This window comes from Vigna radiata, chromosome 11, assembly GCF_000741045.1.
Source record: "Vigna radiata var. radiata cultivar VC1973A chromosome 11, Vradiata_ver6, whole genome shotgun sequence".
Lineage (NCBI taxonomy): Eukaryota > Viridiplantae > Streptophyta > Magnoliopsida > Fabales > Fabaceae > Vigna > Vigna radiata.
Window position 1 is genome coordinate 18,375,649 of NC_028361.1, and position 17,003 is coordinate 18,392,651.

Consider the following 17,003-nt stretch of genomic DNA (forward strand, 5'->3'; position numbering starts at 1 on the left):
GACAAAAAATCCACCATTTGTTCTACTAGTTTTGGTTTGTAAATTTTCAATTGAACTATTTTTATTGGAAACTGTATCTAGACACTTGTCCATGATTTGCGATATACTCTCGATTTTTATTTTTTTTTTATACACTAGGAATTGGAAAACAACAATTAATTTATTTCTTCATCATTGTTTTTATTTTAGAAGTTATTAAAAAAGTGCTAAGCTTAAAATTAAGGAAACAAAGTGATTGAAGTGAAGGTTTGAAATCTATGATGTATTTTTCATTGCTATTTCCTTAAGTTGAGTAAATGACTAAAGTGGAGTTCCCTATATAATTAATAATCATAAGTCTAAATTTAGATGACCTAGTGTATATGTATACTAATATCATCATGTGTTTTAGCTTTTACTTTGGGCCAAACATATACTTAAACAGAGAAAGTATATTTAAAGCATCAAGCGTTTGTAGTCCAACGGTTAGGATAATTGCCTTCCAAGCAATAGACCCGGGTTCGACTCCCGGCAAACGCAAACGGTTTTCCTTTTCTTTGTTTAGATTCGTTCTATTTTTTTTCTTTTAGATTCGTGTAATTTAGTTCTAGATAATTTTTTATTTAGTTCCTTATATTACTTAGTTTAAATGAATCTTAGTCTTATCAAGAAAAGTTACCATAAAACAAAGTTGTTTAATATTTTTGTATTAGGAAAGTGTTGACAAAGTGTTCATTAGGCTCGAACTTTTCCATAGGTGTTCTTTTAGTTACCAAAAAAAAAATATCATCTGAGGTCAAAAGTTCACTATAATCAAATATTTTAAGATTTTAAAAGGGTTACCTTATTTCACATAATATTTAGAAATTTTTAGATTGCACTAAAACTTTTCTTATAATTTTAGATAACTTGGAATAATTTTAATTTTATAAGTGTTTTTATTTGTTATTCTTTTTCTATTTGTTACGAGATAAAATAGTTATTATCATTAGTCAACGTTACAACGGCCAAAAGAGAAAAAAATAAATAAAGAAACATATAATGTCATTTTAAATTTACAATTATTTATGAAATACATATAATCTATTATTTTTAATCACTCACATTGATTCTCTTCTATTAGATTAAGTATAAAGTTTCCATAAGGAACAACCATTTTTATCATTCTTTAGAAAAAAAGGTCTAGATAGTATGTTATTATGGAAAAATCTACCGTATCCTAAGAAATAAAAAAGTAAAGAAATTGTTGATAGTGAGAAAGAGCTTTAAAGATTCAAGTGCTTATTAAGATATTTTGATGATGTTTGAAGATGTAGATGCTAAATGATGGAGAATTGATGGAGGAAGGTCCTTTAACACATGATGATCTCCATGAAGGTTGAGAGAGATTCTTTAAAAGTTATGAATTCCATGAAAGAGATGTAGAAGCGAAAGAAAATTTGATTAAGAGATGAAGAGGTAAAGATGGTGCTTTGAATGATCTGGTCTAGTGTAGTTCCTCTAGTAGAAGACATATCTTAAGTAAGAACTTAAGAAGATTTGCAAATTTGGCCTAATGATGCTCTAAGCTACTCTTAAGGGCATAAAGCCTTCTAAATAAAGCTAAAAAATATTCTTGGCCAAATATAAAACCTAAAATAAACTATATTACATATTTACAAAATATGTTTAAGATAAAAGAAGATGACAAAAAATGTGATCTTCACAAGAGTAGAATCCTTAAAGTTCCATCTTCCTTTTCCATCTTCTTGACCATGACTCTTTATGATAAGTATGATGTCCTCTAAGGCTTGAGGGAAAACAAGAATAAGTTTGAAAGTACTTTTTCTTCTTCCAATCTCCTAGCCTTAGCTTAAGTTAATACTCATTTGATGGATCTCCATTTAATTTCCAAGATGGATTACATCACTAAATAATTGAATCATAGAGTCTATCTTTTTTTTATTATGTTTGTAGTCTAAATACAATGTTTGCATAAGTTTGTTTTTTTCCAACACACAACATATATTAAAAAGAGAAAATATTTTTCTAAAAATAGTATCAAACTTAAAATTTCTTTCAACATTTTTAATTGATCATATTTTTATATAATTGATTAAACTATTTTTTTCATAGATATTCATAACAAAATCATCAATTATCTAGCTTAAATAATCAATTAAAATAAAAAGGTATTTGAGATCTAAGTGTTTATGAAGAGATGAACCAAATAATGATTAAATGTTTCTATAATTTCTTAAATCAATGGGTATTCAAAAAGTCAGTATTAATGTTAACTTGAACGTCATATTAGTTAGATAACCGACGTCTATGTGACTATAGACGTCGGTTGTCATTGCAACCGACGCCCCATTTCATTTTAAATAAATATCTGACTCTTCGCGGCATTCAGTTTCTGATATCGTGTCTTGTTCTTCTCCTTTTTCTCTTGCTTCACCTCTTCTTTTTCTCGCTTCGCGGCATTGCATTGTTGTTTTCTGATAATGTCATTGTCTTCTTCCTATCTTTTTCTCTCTTGTGGCATTGCATCTCAGGTGCGTGGCTTTTATTGTTACCATTTAATCTTTGTCAGTCTTTCATCGATTATATCTTCTGGTTCAACTGATTAAAATTTGCTTTCTTTGTGTTGTGTTTTAGTGCAGTTTTGTTCCTTTCTTGGGGTAACGCAGTAACACATTCTTCCCTTGCTAGTTGTCTCCCGGAAATAGCGGCGTCTTTTGAATTTCTTTTGATCGTTTCAACCAAAAAACAACCCTGGGTCGTTGTCTAGTTTTCGTTTCACCGTGATTTTTTCCTCTTGCGGATGAAAAATGGAACTAAGCAACCACCCAGGTCCGATTTTAGGTTGAAGGGATCATAAGAAATTCAAAAGACGCAAGCTTTGTTTTAAGGGAAACTAGCAAAAGGAGATTGTGCTACTAGGCTATCCAAAGATGGGAACAAAAATGCACTAAAACACAACCACTATATTAGACGTCGGTTAATGCAAATACCGACGTCTATATGTGCTCTTAAACATCGGTCTTTGTCATGTTTGACGTCTATATGTGCCTTTAGACGTCGATTAACGCTTTGTCCGACGTCTAATTAGTGTCTTTAGATGTCCATTCAAACCAATGCTGACATTTATTGACGTCGTTCATGGGCACTAACTGACGTCATTATAGACGTCTGTGGTTAGGATGTTTGACGTCCCATTGACGTCACCAGTTTAGACGTCGGTTTATGAATATACGTTAAAAGCCCAAAATAACCGATGTTAAACAACGTTTTTGCACTAGTGTTTATAAGGATAAGAGTAAATGATACTAAAAACTTCTTAAACTGGTTTAATTAAGAGTGGATAGGGCATATACCCTCTTTAATATTCAGAGTTGATTGAGGGTTTATATCCCATTGGTTGTGACATCTCTTGAGTGAGTTAAGAGTAGATTTTTTGTGATCTTGAGTTTGTAGTTGTAGGTTGTACTTTATAAACTTATTTTGATAGCAAAACTATAGTTTTTCTAAGGTTGATTCACACTTGATGCATGATCTTAAGTTTTTATGATAACTCGGAGGATCCAATCATGGATGTTGAAGATGATGCTAAATTTACATTGACAACTTCAAACACATATAAGTACAACAATATAAGAAAGAACTCTCCCGGTAAGACTTGGAGAAAATGTGCATTGTGAATATAAGAGAATTGTAGGTGGTTTAAAGGTTTTAATAAAAAGAGATTTATATTCACAAGTAATATGTGGCTTAATTAGTAAGAGCATGTGATGGTGGGTTAAAGGTCACCTGTTCTAATATTAGTGGTGTGAATATATTTGGTTTGTATTATAGATGTAACACCCCAAATATTTTAAAGGTATTACTACTAGTAAAATAAAATTTAAATTTGATTTCTGATATCAATAATTAAAATTTTATTACCATTCCACAAAAGCACAGCTTTAAACTTACAAACTTTAACCAACGTAATTTTCAGAACTTAACATAAGTTTTAATTTAAACTTACTTACAATATAAAAACAGAGAAATATTACTCCTTTTATCTCTTGTCCAAAATTCTTTATTTAATCGAAGATAAATAATACTTACAGTAAAATTTTAACTTTGCATATATCTTTTAAAAATTCACTCTAGTTAGTTTTGGTTAGTAAATTTACGGCTTAATACCGCTTTTGGTCCCTAGTTTAGGAGGATTTGTTCAATATGGTCCTATTTTTTTTTCATAATAATTGATCTCACTTTTTGAAAAAACTGTTCAATTGAGTCTTTTTTGTTCATAGTGGTCCCATATTCAAGTTTAAATTGTTTATTATAGTCTTTATTATATACGATGATGACATGATTTTTAACATAACATTATGTCAGAACTGTTAAAATAACATTTGGATAGGAATGCATGAAAGAACTTATTGACGTCGGAACCAGCACCGTTAGAAAATTGACGTCGTAACCAAAATGGAGTCAATTGAACAGTTTTTTTAAAAAGTGGGATCAATTGTTACTAAAAAACAAAGATAGGACCATATTGAACACAACCTCCCAATCTAGGAACAAAAACGGTATTAAATCTAAATTTACAATTGATTTTTTTTATTGGAAAGTGTATCTAGACACTTGTTCCGCATGTACTCTTTAAATTAAAACTTTTTTATTGTTTGATATAATATGAACAGTAAGCAACAATTTTTTTTTTCTTATTATTATTTTTGTTTTAAAAATTACTAAAAAGGTGCTAAAACTTAAAATAAAATAAACAAAGGGATTTAAGCGTTTGAAATCTATGCGTATATATAATTGCTATGTCCTTAAGTGGAGTTGGGTACTGACAAAAGTGGAGTTGCCTGTATAATAATCATATTCTAATTTAGATGACATAGTGTTGTATATGAAACCATCATTTTATTATGACTTTTACTTTTAGCCAAAAAAAATTAGACAAAACATCAAGCGTTTGTAGTCCAACGGTTAGGATAATTGCCTTCCAAGCAATAGACCCGGGTTCGACTCCCGGCAAACGCATGCAATATTTTTAATGTTTTGTGATCTTTTGATCACGGAAAGTATATTTTAATGATATTCTTACTTTTCTTTGTTTTGAGTCACACGTTTTTGTTCTGTTTTTTCTTCTTATATTTGTGTAATTAATTTGTAGATAGTTTTTGGTTTAGTCTGAGTTTGTGTAATTGAGTTCCTAGGATTAGAGGTGTAAGAATTGTGGTGTTGATTTGAAATCTTTGATTATTTTTTTAAGTAACTCTCAATCTTATCAAGAAAAGTGACGTGAAAACAAAATTGTTTGAGATTTTTGTATTAAGAAGGTGTTAACGAAGTGTCCTTGAATTTTTTTCATAGATGTTATAAATTTCTACTTAATAAAAGGTAAGAACCAAAATTAACATCAAAATTTGAGGTAAAAAATTTCACTAAAATTAAGTAGTTTAAAATTCGAGAAAGGTTATCTTATTTCGTTAACATTAAGAAATTCTTACATTGTACTAAAATTTATCTTGTAATTTAAGGTAACTTGGAAAATTTGTAAACTTTACAAGTGTTTTGTTTGCTTTCTTTTTTTTCCCTATTTGTCACGAGCGAAAGTATTTATTCCGGCTCATCAACATTAACAAGACCAAAATAGAAAAGAAATAAAAAAACATAAAAAGCTATTGTAAATTTACCATTGTTTATGAAATAAATATAAATATATCATTTTTAATCATTTACATAGATTCTCTTTTATTAGATTAAGCTTCAGGTTTATTCAATACTATTATTTCTTTAATTCCACACTCTATTTTTCATCTTCCAATTACCAACCACTAATTTCAAGAATATTTAGAAAGTAAAATTAAGAAAATTTTGAGGTTTATATGATATATTTTCAATCTTTCCAATTGGGTGTCTTTTAAGAGAGAAAACTGCAAGATTTAGGGAAACTAAACCTTTATAAATAGTCTAACCTTTCTATCTCCTAGCTATTGCCAAACAAATGCAAAGAATACACATATCCTGAAGCATATAAATTCTTTAGATCTTAACATGTTCTTATTTTTAAATTTATTTGAAAAACATGTCTTTATTTTTGTTATGAATATTTGGTGTTTAGTATAGATTCATGATTCTGAACAAAAAATGGAGAGAGAACACAATTATGTTTGGTGCTCGAAGATGAAAATGTGTAATTAGATTTAACCCCCCATTGATGTTAAAAAGCATGTCTCTTCACGGGTCCACATACCAAGAGCAATGCAAGGTGGAACAGAATATTCAGCCAGCATGTGTGGTGAAAACAACATACTATTAAAACTACCACAAAGATTCATCTTTCTGACACCTTAGTTAAACTGATCCAAGGCTAAAGATTTCTTACTACTCCTCACCACATAACTATCTCTCTTGAATTGAGATTGAACGACTATTGGAGTGTTGGAAACATTCCCCCATTTTAGAGCCCATACACAATACAATACACTAAGCACGAGACATGTATAATTTTATCACAAAGTTTACATATGAAATTTAAACATTAATACATTAAAAGTGTATATAGATCATTCGCAATAAACTTAAGTACCAAAACAACTATTGGAAAACCATAGAATGTCAAAGAAAGTAGAGTTTGGAAAAACAGACTGGCGTTGAGCAGCACACCTTTGCATTCTTTGCATAAAATTGGTGCTTGAGCGTCACCTTAGTGCAACTAAGCTCCAAAGCTCTCGACTTTCTGGTGCTTAATAACAATTGAAATTACCGTTATTTATGACTTAAAATTGATACTAAATGAACCATTTTTGACTTAGAAACTGGCTTGAACTCATGATTTTTCTTTATTTGTGTGAATAAGAGAGATGAGGTTGGATTTTATAATTCTCACGAATTCCCTTGATTTTGTAGGAAATTTAAATGGTTTGAAAGAGGAGCTGAAGTATCAAGGAGTTGGAACTTAAAAAGAACTGAAAAAACATCAGAAAGGAGAATCGTAGGATGCTTGAGCGCCCTTTTCTGGGGCCCTCAACGCTAGAAGCTATACTAGTTCACGCTTGACTACCTTTTCTGAGGCCCTCAGCGCAGAAAGCCACTGGCTCAGACTTGGGTGCCCTTTCAGGAGCACTGAGCGCCAGTTCTCGACTGTCGCTTCATGCTTGGGCACCCTTTTAGGGTGCTAAGCGCCGACTATATGGGCTTGGACCTGTTTTCTAGTTATTTTTCTGCTCTATTTAAGGATTTGGACGTCCTAGGGTTTGTATCTTTTGACAGAAGGAGCGCAACTTCACACTTTTTAACCCTTTGGAGGAAGATTTGGACTCCTCTTCGGTTTTTAAGGTTTATCTTTCATTCTTTTTCCATTGTACATCTAATTTCACCAAGACAATGGGGAACTAAATTCTATTTATTGTTGGGGGATGATGTAACCTTGTGAACTCTCATGTATTGAATTGATTTTTTTTATTGATATGTTTCTTTCATTAATTGTTCGAGTTTTTCTTCTTCACTCAATGTTTGTTATGTTCAACTCATTCATAGCATGATTTATATTTGCACGAGTATCAGGAGATATCTTACAATTCAGGATCTGGAGAATTTTTCCCAAAAGCAGTATTGGCCAGGGATAGGGATATGGGTTTTAGTTGTCTTAAGCTACTAATCGTAATGCAGAATTAATTATTAGGGATGCAAGGGATTGTGGTCTAGTAATTAAGGATATGTTTTCTTCGCCGAGGGATCGAGTTTTAAGTAATTTAGATAGTGACATTAACGTTAATGAAGAAGTAGAATTTATTGCATTAAACAATATAAAAGTTTTATATCAAGATTTTATTGAAATAACATTTACAATTGTGAGTTTTATTTTCTGGAAAAAAATTTAATGAGTATTTGAATAGGTATAAGGATGAGGATATATATATATATATATATATATATATATATATATATATATATATATATATATATATATATATATATATAACAATTAGGATAAAACATAAATTTCACACCTAATAAATTTTTGGACGAGAATGATATAAATTTTTACAGTGAGCATAAAGATAAGTCACATACTATAGTACATTGATTAGCACTAAGTTGAAGTCTCACGTTATATAAAAGTGAGGAAGTTGAAAAATGGAAAAATAAAAAAATGCCCAAGCATATTATCTAATTAGTTTCATATTCTTTTGTATGTTAGTGAAACATTTTTAATATTTTTCTCCTTCAAATTTTTCTCAAGCAATATCAAAACTAATAATTCATCTTTAGTATTAGTGAAAATTTCTTCCCTATTTCTACTCAAATTTCTCAACAATTTCTATATTAGTATATTATTTTCGTACTATAACATAACTAATTATAAGTTTTGATGATGTAATAGATACTTATGTAGATCTTTTTGTGTTTTAGTAAAATTAGTTTGAAAAAAAAATGTTTTTAAGTTAAGTGTTTGTAAACACTAGTTTAAAACAAAGAATAAAATTTGATTTTATTCAAGTTATAAAAGTTACTCTCACCGATAACAATAATGCAAAGTTGTCCTTAAATTCATTGAATTTCTAACTGTTCTCTTCATCTCCGTATATTCGGTTGAGTTTACTTTAAAATTCCGGCTTAAAATAATTCAATTAATCGCTTAAAGTTTTATAAAACGTGCACACTTAAAAGAAGTAAACGATAGTATATTTTATAAGTTAGCAACGATAATGTCTAAAACAATCACAAAGAAACTGCATCACGCAACTGTGCTTAGATCAAATCACAGCATTTGGGAATATATCCGTTATTTTCTTATACGGATGCTAATCAATAAGTTTACCCAAATTGTATATAATAAGTTTGGATACAATAAAATAAATAATTTTTCAAATATTCATTTCCTTGAGGTAGATAACTAGTTTATTGAAAAGTAAAAATTATTTATTTCTAAATTAAACAGATTAGGCAAATAGATATAACAACTTATATCTATTAATTTTTTAAAAAAAGATAATTAAAAATTATTTTAATTCTAAATATATTAGAATAGTAAAATCATACAAAGTTTCACATTGAATAAAATAAAATATCACCATAAGTTTATATATAGATATTTCTATTGGTACGAATCTTTTTGAAATATATACTTAACCTCCTTAAGTGAAACTGATTCATTTGTCTATAATTTAGTTTTAACGGTTGGTTTGGGTTTCTTTTAAAAAGGTATTGTTTTAGGGATAATGATATTTAGACAACATTTTTTTGACAACATTTGAATATTGATTACGTGTCAATCTGTGATTGGTCAAAAATTACTCCACAATAATGTTTATGATTATTATTATTGATTGTGGAGTAATTTTTGACACAGATTGATACGTAATCAATGTCTAAATGTTGTCAAAAAAATGTTGTCTAAATATCATTATCCTTGTTTTAGTGATGATAAACATCAAGCATAAGTCATTATAAACATTAATTAATGTTCTAAGCAAGTGGGATCTGGATTAAATAAGACTACTTCCATGTTATAAAATAATTTAAATGATCACAAAAACTATTGTAAGACGTCACGCTACTACAAATTTACGATCATACCATATGCCAAAGGAATATACCTCTTATGTGCCCTTTACTTTCCTACTCGGATGGTAGATAGACATAGACTTTTTTACATGTAATAATATCTGCCATGAATCCCATAGGAAAATACAAAAATGACGTGCTCGAACGCCCATCTTGACTTAACCTAAAGCACGTTTAGAAACTTTTTCTGTAAGTAGATTATCATACTCTTTATAGGTCGTCTAACATTCATTGCTCCAAGTTCCTCTTCTTTAAGATAGATTGGTGATAAAATCATTTTGGTCCGAAGTTCCAAATAATAAATATATAATTAAAATTTAATCTATATTATATTTTTTATTTTTATTTATAAGTTTTTTCTGTGAGTTTTTTATTTATTACTGAAAAAAAGTATAATATGTGACGATTTATCATAATAAGTTGACTATTAACATTTTTGGAATAAAAATAACACTTATTATGACTAGTAAAACGAGACTTGTCATAATAAGTGAAAAGAGAAAATCTAATATTATAAGTATAATGGACTTATTATAGTAAGTTAGGCGTGGTAAAAAAATTGAAATTATGTTCAAAACATATTATGATAGGTTTAAGAAGACCTATCATAATTACACTTTTTATCATAACTGTTAGTTCATCGTCTGTCATAATATGTCTAAACCTCTAATTTGTCGATTGTTTCAGTATGCACGAATCCTCTTCACAAGAGTCCTCCTGCACAGTCTTGTAAGTCATTGCCTTCCCACGTTCTTAGACGCAAGACGTCGTTGTCTCCCCACACCATCAACGAAAGATGTCTTCATCTCCCATAGTCACGGTCTCCCACAACAGTTGACAAAATCTACCTTCTCTATTGTCACGCCTCTCTCCCAAACTCAACCTCAATTTTCGATCCCTCACCCAATCATCACTAGTGAGACGAGAAGGTCAACTCAACATAACTCAAAACACTCTCCAAATCAGAAACCTTAAGGGATTGAACCTTCTCTTCAAATCAAATCTCCTATCAAGGGCTTCACATTTTTCTCCCTCAAGCAAAACCTGTCGCGATTGAATTAACCGATGTTGAAATTTTGTCGCATCTTTGACAGTCAAACATCTTCGTGCCTCTTGGAGCCATCGTCAACCCTGTTCTCTTTATCGGCAGTATCGACAACGCTGCTAACACGAACAAGGAGCACACAACTTTTCCTTTTCTCCCCGACTCCTCCTCCTTCCATGGTTTCTTTGTTACTAGTTGAATGGAAAAAAAAAATGATAAAACGAAATTAGTTTGAAAAAAAAAAATCTAACTTATTATGATATGGGTTTCAAATGCCTATAATAATAAGTTAGCTTTTTTATGACAGATCCCAACATGTCAAAGTAAACTACACTTACATTTATAAGTGATTGCAAATGTGTCATAGTAATTTAAATTTATTATAACATGTGATAAAAATGTGTCATAAGTTCAACTTACTTACTATGTACTATGTAACTATTTGAAAATCTAAAATAGTAAGTTGAATATTACTCATTTACTTGTCATAATAAATATGATTTACTATGAGAGATTTTCACAAAATCATAAAAAGAGCGATTTTTTTATAATTTCCACAACTATAATGTTACAATACATTGTTTTACCGGTCATAAATAATGTCTAGTGTACAATAATAATTACTGTTGGCCTAATTATTATTGTCCAAACTCCATTAACTTTGTTTAGGAGTTTGATCAAAATGATTTTCTGTTCTAAGTCGTTTCACTTTGGTCGTATAATCTTTCTAATAAAAATCTCATCTCAATTACTTGTTTGGTCGTATAATCTTTCTAATAAAAATCTGATCTCAATTAATTGGTTAATGTGATAAAAATATCATCTTTGACAGCCTAACAAGTTGAAGATTCGACCAACACGTTAACCATTACATACTGTATAGGAACAAAAAGATTAAAAGGAATATCTTTAAAAAAATGTCGAACAGGTCAAATTGCAAACTACGTATTTGTCGGAGATCTAACATTAATATTCTATTTGCGCAGATCGGGTTTCACACCCTTGGTGGTATTTATTTAACAAAGAGGGTTATCCAATGGAAGAGTGTGTATATAAGTATATTATAGAAAAGCAAGCGAAGTTGGGTTTGAAGTGCAGAGAAGAATGGGTTGTTATAGAGTAGTTGAAGTAGTGGCCATAGTCTCATTCTTGCTTTTTCTTCCAAAGAGCCATGCCTGGGGAGAGGATGGACATGCCATTGTTTGTAAGATTGCTCAGGTACGTTCACATATCAATAGAGTGAAGAAAGAAAAATATCTTATCTTGATTTTGATTTTGAGCAGGCTCGACTGAGCAGTCCAGCTGCAGCAGCTGTGAAGAAACTATTGCCAAAATCTGCCAACAATGACTTAGCGAGCAAATGTTCATGGGCTGATAGTTTGAGGGTGGTGTTTCCATGGTCCTCTGCTTTGCACTTTGCAGATACTCCTGACAACGCTTGCAACTACAAGGACACCAGTAATTTTCTATCTATATAATATTAAAGTTTTGTAAAACCTTACATACATATTAAAATGGTCCTCAACATTCAGGGGATTGTGTAGACTTGAAAACTGGAATTAAAGGACGATGTGTTGTATCAGCCATTACCAACTACACCAACCAGCTCCTCCAGTATGGAACCAAAACCAAATGTAAAATATCAAACTAATAATTAATGTTGTATTTATCCACATCATTTTCGACCTCACTTACAATTTTCTTTTCTCATGTCAGATAATCTCACTCAGTCTCTGCTATTCATTTCACATTTTATGGGAGACGTCCATCAGGTATATATGCATTTACATGCATCTATTTTTCTAGTCATCTATGGTCGCTTCTCAAGTTTCAATCCATAACACAGTAATGAAAAAAAAGAAGGAAAGAATTAGTCAAGTTTTATGTAGGAAAGTTAATTTTAGTACATTATAAGGATTTGTTTATCAAAACTATATTTGATAAGGTAGTTGAGAGTGATGATATATTAACTATTAGGTAATAGATTTCTAAGTTATAAGTTTTAAATTGACAAACTAATTTATTATATTAAAAGTATTTGATTAATTAGCTAATAAATTAGTTGATGAATATAAATTATATATATGTTTTAGTATATAAATTAAATTTTTATGTTTCTTTTAAAAAATATTTTATTATGAAATTATATTCTTATATATATTTTTAAACTGTTTAAATTCTTAATTAAACTTGTTACTAGCTTTTTATTCCTTAAAAGTTTAATAAGTTTTTTTTTTTTTAGTTTGAATAGGGCGTTTTATTTAAATGAGTTAATATAATGAATATCAATTAAATTTTAATTTAAACTATCATTATATTTAATTGTTTATATAATTTTTACTGTGTATAATTTTGACATAATTCATAATGAAGCATTAATAAATTCAATTTGTAATGATAATTTATAATGAAGCATTAATAAATTTAATGACACTTAACATTTTTGCGTGTCAAAGTACGGCTGCTGAAATAATAAATACCTGCATGAATTTAAATGGATGGAACTCCAACATTGATAATAATATTAGTTTTTTTTATTTTAATGAACTTCCAATACGCGCTTTATGGACAGCCTCTGCACTGTGGCTTTGCATCAGACAGAGGTGGCAATGACATCAACGTTCACTGGTACAGAAGAAAGCAAAATCTTCACCATGTACGTTAAATTACAATTTTCTTCAACCATGCAACATCATCATCTGTTTCTTCCTTATAATATAGTATTTATATACCATATAATATGCGTACAGGTTTGGGATGCTAACATTATTGAGACAGAAATTGAAAGATTCTACGACGATATTGACGATTTCGTTGATGCAATTCAAAAAAACATTACGGTATATCGTGTGAAGGTTCTTCTGTTGTCTTCAACATAAGGATTTCTCAGTTGAATTTTGATTTTTTTTAGTCTATTTTAATGAACAGAAAGCATGGGCTGATGAAGTAGAAGAATGGGAGAACTGCAGAAACGACGACGTATCATGCCCAGCTATGTATGTGCCTTCTTTCAAAGCATGTTTGTATTTACGCAATTAGGAATCGCTTATTTGGTTTATCTTGAGTTAAGATTTTGATTGCAAATTGTTTTGAAACGTGAACAAATGCTTATTCGCTGTTAATTAACATGGTAAATATGTTTTAGATATGCTTCTGAAAGTGCAGAAGATGCATGTGCATGGGCATATGAAGGTGCCTCTGAAGGTTCAGTACTAGATGGTAAGCAATGGTAATTTCGATAGTTGTGAAAACCTTTGTTTTGTCTAATTCTGTTCTAACTATACCATGAAAATTAATGCACTCTGCAGATGAATACTTCTTTTCTCGTTTTCCGATAGTGAATTTGCGGTTAGCTCAAGGAGGAGTTCGATTGGCTGCAACTCTTAATCGTATTTTTGAAACAGTATCTGCAATGTCAATGTAATTTGTTCAACTAGTTTGTGTGTTTTAAGATTTTTAGGACAAAAGAAAGACATGGTGATGAGCAATAAATGAGAGTGATCATACTGAATTCATTCAAATGTGGCATGCATCAAACTTTTAAATGTTAATTTAAATAGCTGAATTTAATAAGGATGTGATAAAATAAGAAGAAAAATGTTGTGTGTGATGATTTTTAAGAGAAGTGAGACTTGTAATTGCAATAAACAATTTATTTGGTCATCAGTGAATGATTGGACAGACTTATAATGGAAAGGAAGAAAAAAATATCATAAAAGTTAAAATTCATTCATGGATTATTTAAGAAAGTAATATGAAGAAATTTTCATAAAATAATTTATGTAATAATATTTTAATTTATAAAAAAGTTGTTAGCAATCAGAGAAGAACTGAAGTCAATGATGTTTTGATGATGAAGTTAACTTTGTATTTGAAGATTAGAAGAATTTGTTGTTCATTGTAAAACTTTTGTAGCAAGTCATTTGTATTTATAGATTAGATTAGCATAAAGATACATGGAGTCACATAAGAAAAAAACATTATTTTATAAATGTTTTGGAATAATCTATTATTACTTATTTCAATTAAATTTAAAATTGGAAAAAAAATAATTTAATAATCAATTATTTTATAAAAAAATATTTTTAAAAAAACTTCTAAAATAATTTATTATTATTTGAAATAATCGATTATCAATAACAGAATACTTTTCAGCCTTTAACAAACTTTCAAATTTTGGGTCTATAAATATTTTGTCTTTGAAATTTTTTAAACTGTTAATCTTTTATGAGAACTTTAGTGCTTTTGTGTTGAAAAACTCTTTGTGCTTTAAGTTAAGAACGTGTAATATCTAGTGTTGGTAGAAGGAAGTTCTTCAACCAAATTCAACCAAAACTCATATAACCCATTCAACTTAACCACATTTAAACAAACATGTGACTTAACTTGTCTCACTTATACTATGAAACAATTGATACATGATATAAGAGTATAATTTGAAAAAAAAAGTTAAAAACGAATAGATGATAAAAAGTGTATTGAAAAAAATGAGAAACCAATAATGGATAAAATTGCATTCTTAGTAGTTTGGTGGAGTAAAAATATAGAAAGATGCCTTTTGTTTATTAAGTAATATGACAAATTTATTAGGAGATATATTATTTAAATAATAAAACTAATTACCTACTTACTTTATGTCCATACATATAGTAAAATAATATTTTTTATTTTCATGATCTTTTCTATCCTCTTCACCATACAATAAAATATAATCCGTTTCCTTTTTCACCTATAAACTGTTTAAAACGTGATAATTAATAATTATAAGAAAAAGAAAAGATCACACTTTATATGTCTAGTTTCCTTTACTTCCCATTGGTAGACAAAATCGACATTATAAAATTTCCATGTTTTGCTTGCCTACAATACTTTATAATATCGTCCAACGTCCATTATTTCTATACACATTGCATTCATATCAGTAATGCCAAGCTGGGTGTCAGAGCACCATATCCTTGGAATGCAAAATTCAATGAATGCTCATTTTATGAATTAAAGTTAAAGATTTTGTATCTTCAAAGCTCACAGTACAACATAATTAAATCAAAACGAAGACTTTTAGGCTGGTTTTACAAAAGTTGTCTCCTCTCTACAGCTCATTAAAACTGATATATAGCACATCTTTTCTATTTTTTTTTTAATATTCATCAACATTTAAAATATTAAGTCACATGATATATATACACACACACGTGTATATGTATACATATATACGTATAATCACCTTTTATAACAATTTAACAAAACAAAAACATATCAAATAATTTTAAATAACTTAAAAATAAATGAAAAAAAAAATAAAAAATCATGTTAGATTAATTTGAAATCAAAATACTAATTAAATATTAAAAAACTTATTATTCATACAAACACAGCATTTTGACTTTTTAAGACTTTAAAGTTTTAAATAAAAAAGGAAAAAGTTTTAACAATTTATTTTTATAATTTTTTTACAACTAATATATGATGATTTGTGATTGATCCATTTTAAATATTATTTTAAAAATAAATTTAAATAAATTAATAAAATAATAATATGTTGCTTATTGTGAAAAAATTATTAAAAAAAATATTAATAAGTAAGAATCCAATTAAAAAATAATGTTATCCATATGGAATCTACAATCTTCCATTCGATTCTCGTTATTAAAAGGAAAATATGCATTATATATATTATTGGAATGGTTGGAGTGGTACACTAAGGAAAAATGGGTAGTTTTAGAATAGAGGTAGTGGTGATAGTGTCACTGATGGTGGTGCTTCCAAATGCAGAAGGATGGGGAAAAGATGGGCACGCCATTGTATGCAAGATTGCTCAGGTTACTCTTTCTCTTCTATCTGTATATCTCGTGTTCCAAAGTTTAATTTAGTGTATCATTAACATCTTTCATTTGATTTTGAAGGCTCGCCTGGACACTGCAGCTGCAGAAGCTGTAAGCAAACTATTGCCGAAATCTGCAGAAAATGATCTGGCTAGCCTGTGTTCGTGGCCAGATGATGTCAGGAGGACGATTCCTTGGTCTTCCTCCTTGCACTTTGCTGATACTCCTGACTCCGTTTGCAGTTACGATCACACCAGTAAGTTGCTTTTTCCTCTCAAATCTTTCCAACATTCTTAACACAAAATAGATAAGGTCAATTTATAATATATAAGTGAGGTACAAACCTTATCTTACAAGTCGATTTTGTGAGGTTGAGTTAAGCTTAAAGCCCATTTTTTAATATGGTATTAGAGTCTATCTTAGTGAGTTTTAAGTGGTCATTTCTATTTTCACCCGTTGTTGAGCTGTTATTGGACCAACCGATTTATTAATTCGAACCCAGCACTGTAGCTTAGAGGCCCAATACGCGTTGGCCCATTAATTTGAATGAAAGACAGATACGTTCTGTCTGCGTGGCATTTGCTGAGAACGAGAGAAGAGTT

At 29.5% G+C, this 17,003-nt stretch overlaps 2 protein-coding genes and 2 non-coding genes across 4 annotated transcripts in view; all 4 read left to right on the plus strand.

Moving 5' to 3' along the window:
• Positions 1–447: 447 nt before the first annotated feature.
• TRNAG-UCC lies at positions 448–519 on the plus strand. The gene has a single exon. It is a non-coding gene; the product is annotated as a tRNA-Gly (tRNA).
• A 4,410-nt stretch (positions 520–4,929) lies between these two features.
• Positions 4,930–5,001, plus strand: TRNAG-UCC. The gene has a single exon. It is a non-coding gene; the product is annotated as a tRNA-Gly (tRNA).
• Positions 5,002–11,629: 6,628 nt separating this feature from the next.
• Positions 11,630–14,152, plus strand: LOC106777380 (endonuclease 2). The gene is made up of 9 exons (XM_014664962.2): positions 11,630–11,797; positions 11,863–12,037; positions 12,112–12,213; positions 12,296–12,351; positions 13,152–13,235; positions 13,330–13,419; positions 13,508–13,575; positions 13,725–13,798; positions 13,888–14,152. Exons 1-9 carry the CDS (start codon positions 11,684–11,686, stop codon positions 14,001–14,003), a joined length of 879 nt encoding a protein of 292 aa, XP_014520448.1. The 5' UTR covers positions 11,630–11,683; the 3' UTR covers positions 14,004–14,152.
• A 2,116-nt stretch (positions 14,153–16,268) lies between these two features.
• The window catches only part of LOC106777254 (endonuclease 2), a 7,899-nt gene continuing 7,164 nt past the window's right edge, over positions 16,269–17,003 (plus strand). The window contains exons 1-2 of the mRNA XM_014664817.2: positions 16,269–16,398; positions 16,483–16,657. Coding sequence (XP_014520303.1) covers positions 16,288–16,398; positions 16,483–16,657 — 286 coding nt within the window. The 5' untranslated portion in view covers positions 16,269–16,287. The remainder of the gene's footprint in view (positions 16,399–16,482; positions 16,658–17,003) is intronic.

Coding starts and splice junctions, on each gene's coding strand:
- LOC106777380 (XM_014664962.2), top strand. CDS start 11,684: ATGGGTTGTTATAGAGTAGTTGAAGTAGTGGCCATAGTCTCATTCTTG. Junction 11,798..11,862: donor TTGTTTGTAAGATTGCTCAG/GTACGTTCACAT, acceptor GATTTTGAGCAG/GCTCGACTGAGCAGTCCAGC. Junction 12,352..13,151: donor TTATGGGAGACGTCCATCAG/GTATATATGCAT, acceptor CTTTATGGACAG/CCTCTGCACTGTGGCTTTGC.